At 38.8% G+C, this 3,671-nt stretch overlaps 1 protein-coding gene across 1 annotated transcript; it reads left to right on the top strand.

The window, feature by feature from the left end:
* On the top strand, window positions 1-2,921 carry LOC105767213 (uncharacterized). Its single transcript, XM_012586724.1, has 5 exons — window positions 1-103; window positions 230-449; window positions 1,115-1,313; window positions 1,532-1,932; window positions 2,549-2,921. Exons 1-5 carry the CDS (start codon window positions 1-3, stop codon window positions 2,919-2,921), a joined length of 1,296 nt encoding a protein of 431 aa, XP_012442178.1.
* The last annotated feature ends 750 nt before the right edge of the window (window positions 2,922-3,671 follow it).

Below are 3,671 nucleotides of genomic sequence, written 5' to 3'. Positions count from 1 at the left end.
ATGTCCCTTAGAAATATAGGGAGAGATGTTTCCAGCCAACCTAATGGAGCTACCTTTTGGAAAGTTCAGTCATATGGGCTTGGATTTGTTGAAGGAGCACCTGGTCAGTTTAGACTGTGATACAAAGTGGGTTACCTTAATAACTTCAGCTGGAAATTAGATAATTATGATTGGGGAGCATCGAGAGTAGTTATTTAACGTGATCTCTGCTTTAGTGGCTGAAAATTAGTTCGTAAGGGATGCGGGGTATACTCGGCATACATCCTAGATACGAATGCCGATGAATCTGTGATGGAGAATATCTTAGTAGTGAGGGAGTTTCTTAATGTATTTCAAAAAGAATTGCCTGGCTTACCTCTAGAGCACGAGGTTGATTTTGGGATAGAGTTGTTGCCTGGGACAATTCCGGTGTCAATTACTCCTTACCGCATGGCACCTAAGGACTTAAGGTGTAGTTGCAAGATTTATTGGATCGTGGGTTTATAAGACCAAGCGTGTCACCTTGGGGAGATCCAATTTTGTTACTAAAGAAGAAGGACGAATTGATGAGACTCTGCATTGATAACTGATAATTGAACAAGTTGACAGTGAAGAACAATTACCCTTTATCGAGGATCGATGATCTATTTGATCAATTTAGGGGTGCCATAGTTTTCTCGAAGATTGATTGAGGTCAGGTTATCATCAACTAGAGTTGAAATAATTTGATATACCTAATACTACATTCAGAACTTGGTATGGTCATTAAGAGTTTTTGGTGATGCCTTTTTGGTCTAACTAATGCATCAGCTGCTTTTATCGACCTCATGAAACAAGTATTCCAACCCTACAGTTTGTGGTAGTCTTCATTAATGACATCCTGATTTATTCTAAGACTAAAATTGAGCATGAGGAGCAATTCAGATTGATTTTACAAACTCTCAATGAGAAAAAGTTGTATGCTAATTTGAGTAAGTGCAAGTTTTGACTCCATGAGGTGATGTTTTTGGGTAATGTGGTATTAGTTGAGGGTGTCTGTGTTGATCCAAAAAAAGATTGAGGCTATTCTGGATTGGAAGTAGCCTAAGAATGTTAGTGAAATTTAGAGTTTTCTTGGACTTGAGGGTTATTCTAGGAGGTTTGTTAAGGGGTTCTCTTCGATTAGAGCTCCTAGTACTAAGTTGTTGAGAAGTAGTGCCCCTTTCAAGTGGACCGAGGAGCAACAAGCTAGTTTCGAGAAGCTTTGGTCAATGTTGACGCAAGCACCTGTGTTGGTTCAGCCCAAGTCTAGGAAGGACTATGTGGTTTATAATGATGCATCTCACAATGTCTTGGTTGCGTGTTGATACAAGACAAAAAGGTCATAGCCTATGCCTTGAGATAGCTCAAACCACATGAGTGTAACTACCCTAATCCTGATCTCGAGTTAGTTACTGTAGTTTACGCCCTTCAGATTTGGAGGCACTATCTCTACATTGAAAAGTATTTTATCTATATGAACCACAAGAGCCTCAAGTAAATCCTCACTCAAAAGGAGTTAAACTGGAGACAGAGGTGGTGTATAGAGTTTCTCAAGGACTGTGATTGTACCATTGAGTGCCTTCTGGGTAAAACAAACATTGTGGTTGACTCATTAAGTAGGAGAGCAATAACCAAATTGAGGGCGATATTTGCTAGATTGAGTTTTTACGAGGATAAAGGTTTGCCTGCGAAGTTACGAGTGAGACAGAATTTAGTGGGTGAGAAAAAATCGAAGCAGCCTTTGGATTCTTCTCTTGTGCCACATGTTAAGCAAATTGAGAAGGGCAAGACTACAGACTTTGGGTTTAATTCAGATGGAGTTTTGTGTTACTATGGAAGATACTGTGTACCTTTGGATAGAGATTTGAAACAATCCATCCTTCGGGATGCACATAGTAGTCCTTACGCTATGCATCCTGGAGAAAATACAATGTATTGAGACCTTTGAGAACAACATTAGTTGTCGGCACTTAAACATGATGTAATAGAGTATATGGCTAAGTGTCTGAAATGCCAACGTGTTAATTTTGAGCACCAAATTCCTTTTGTTTCTACAACCTATTCAGATTGCTCAGTGGAAGTGGGAGCATATGACTATGAACTTTGTTAGCGGGCTACCTTCCACACCTTCTAAGAAAGATTCACTCTAGGTGATTGTGGATAGACTGACTAAATCAACTCATTTTCTGCCAGTTCGTACAAATTATTTGTCACTGCATTTAGCTAGACTATTTATTTCTGAAATCGTGAGACTACATGGGACACTCGTCTTAATCATCTCTAATTAGGATCCTCGTTTCACGTCTTGATTTTGGAAGAAGTTGCATGAGGCTCTCGTCAGAAGATTAAAATTTAGTACGGCATTTCATCTACAATCTGATGTGTAGTCTGAGAGGGTTATACAAGTCCTTGAAGATATATTGAAGGGTTGTGTAATTGACTTTTCGGGTAGCTAGGAAAAGCATTTGCCACTTGCAGAGTTTGCGTACAATAATAACATTTATTCAAGCATTTATAGGGCTTCCTATGAAGCTTTTTATGGTTGCAGATGGTGGACACATTTGTGTTGGACCAAATTAGGGGAAAAGAAAGTCTTGGGTCTGGATTCAGTTCAGGGGACTGAGAGTACTGTGAAGCTAATTCATGATCGTTTGAGAGTCTCATCAGATTGTCAGAAGTCTTATTCTAATTTAAAGAGAAGAGATATAGAGTTCTATGTCGGTGATCGACTATTCCTTAAGGTATTGCTTTGGAAAAAGGTAATGAGATTTGGTCGTATGGAAAAGTTGAGTCTTAGAATCATTGGATCTTGTCGCATTCTTAAGAGGGTTAGACCAGAGGCATATCAGTTAGAGCTACCTCCAAAATTTGAAAACATTGATGACGTATTTTGTGTATCTATTTTGAGGTGTTATCGATAAAACTCATCTCATGTGATTCTAATTGAGAATATCGGAATAAGTCAAGACTTGTCCTTCGACAAGGAGACAGTTCACATTCTAGATTATGAGATCAAAGTGTTGAGGAAGAAACAGATTCCGCTAGTGAAGGTCTTGTGGTGAAATGATGATGTTAGTGAAGCCACTTGGGAACCTGAGGATGAGATACAGCGTCAATATGCTCACCTTTTCCAATCAAGTAAATTTTGAGGATGGGGTTTCTTTAAGGAGGGTAGAATTGTCACATCCCATTTTTTTTATTAAGCTGCGAACAAGGAATAAAAATGGCCTAGTGGTTAGAAGCTTTAAAAATATCCTAAGGGTCCTTGGTTGAAGTCTCCACACTCTCCAATTTTTAACTTAATTTGTTTTTAATAAGTTTAGCATGTGCCAACCCCTGTTGTCATCCATACATGTTGCCTTGCATGGAGAGGATTCTTTCCTTTTTTTTTGTCAAGTCAACATACCTTATTTTGAAAAGCATGATCCCCTTTTTTCTCCTTTGTCCCCTCTATATACTCATTTCTACATCCTTTCCTTATGAATCAATTCATTGTACCTAGAAAATTATTTTCACCTATTGAATCATTTTTGGTTATTCAATCCCCCTATTGCCATCCCTCTCTCTAACTACTCCCTTTTCTCTCTATTTTTCTTTGGTTTGGCCACCCTTTTCCACCACCATTACCTTAGCATTTCTCCTTTCCATCACCACCCATTACCAACCGAACC

This window comes from Gossypium raimondii, chromosome 4 (assembly GCF_025698545.1).
Source record: "Gossypium raimondii isolate GPD5lz chromosome 4, ASM2569854v1, whole genome shotgun sequence".
NCBI lineage: Eukaryota > Viridiplantae > Streptophyta > Magnoliopsida > Malvales > Malvaceae > Gossypium > Gossypium raimondii.
This window is presented reverse-complemented; position numbering and strand designations above follow the sequence as displayed.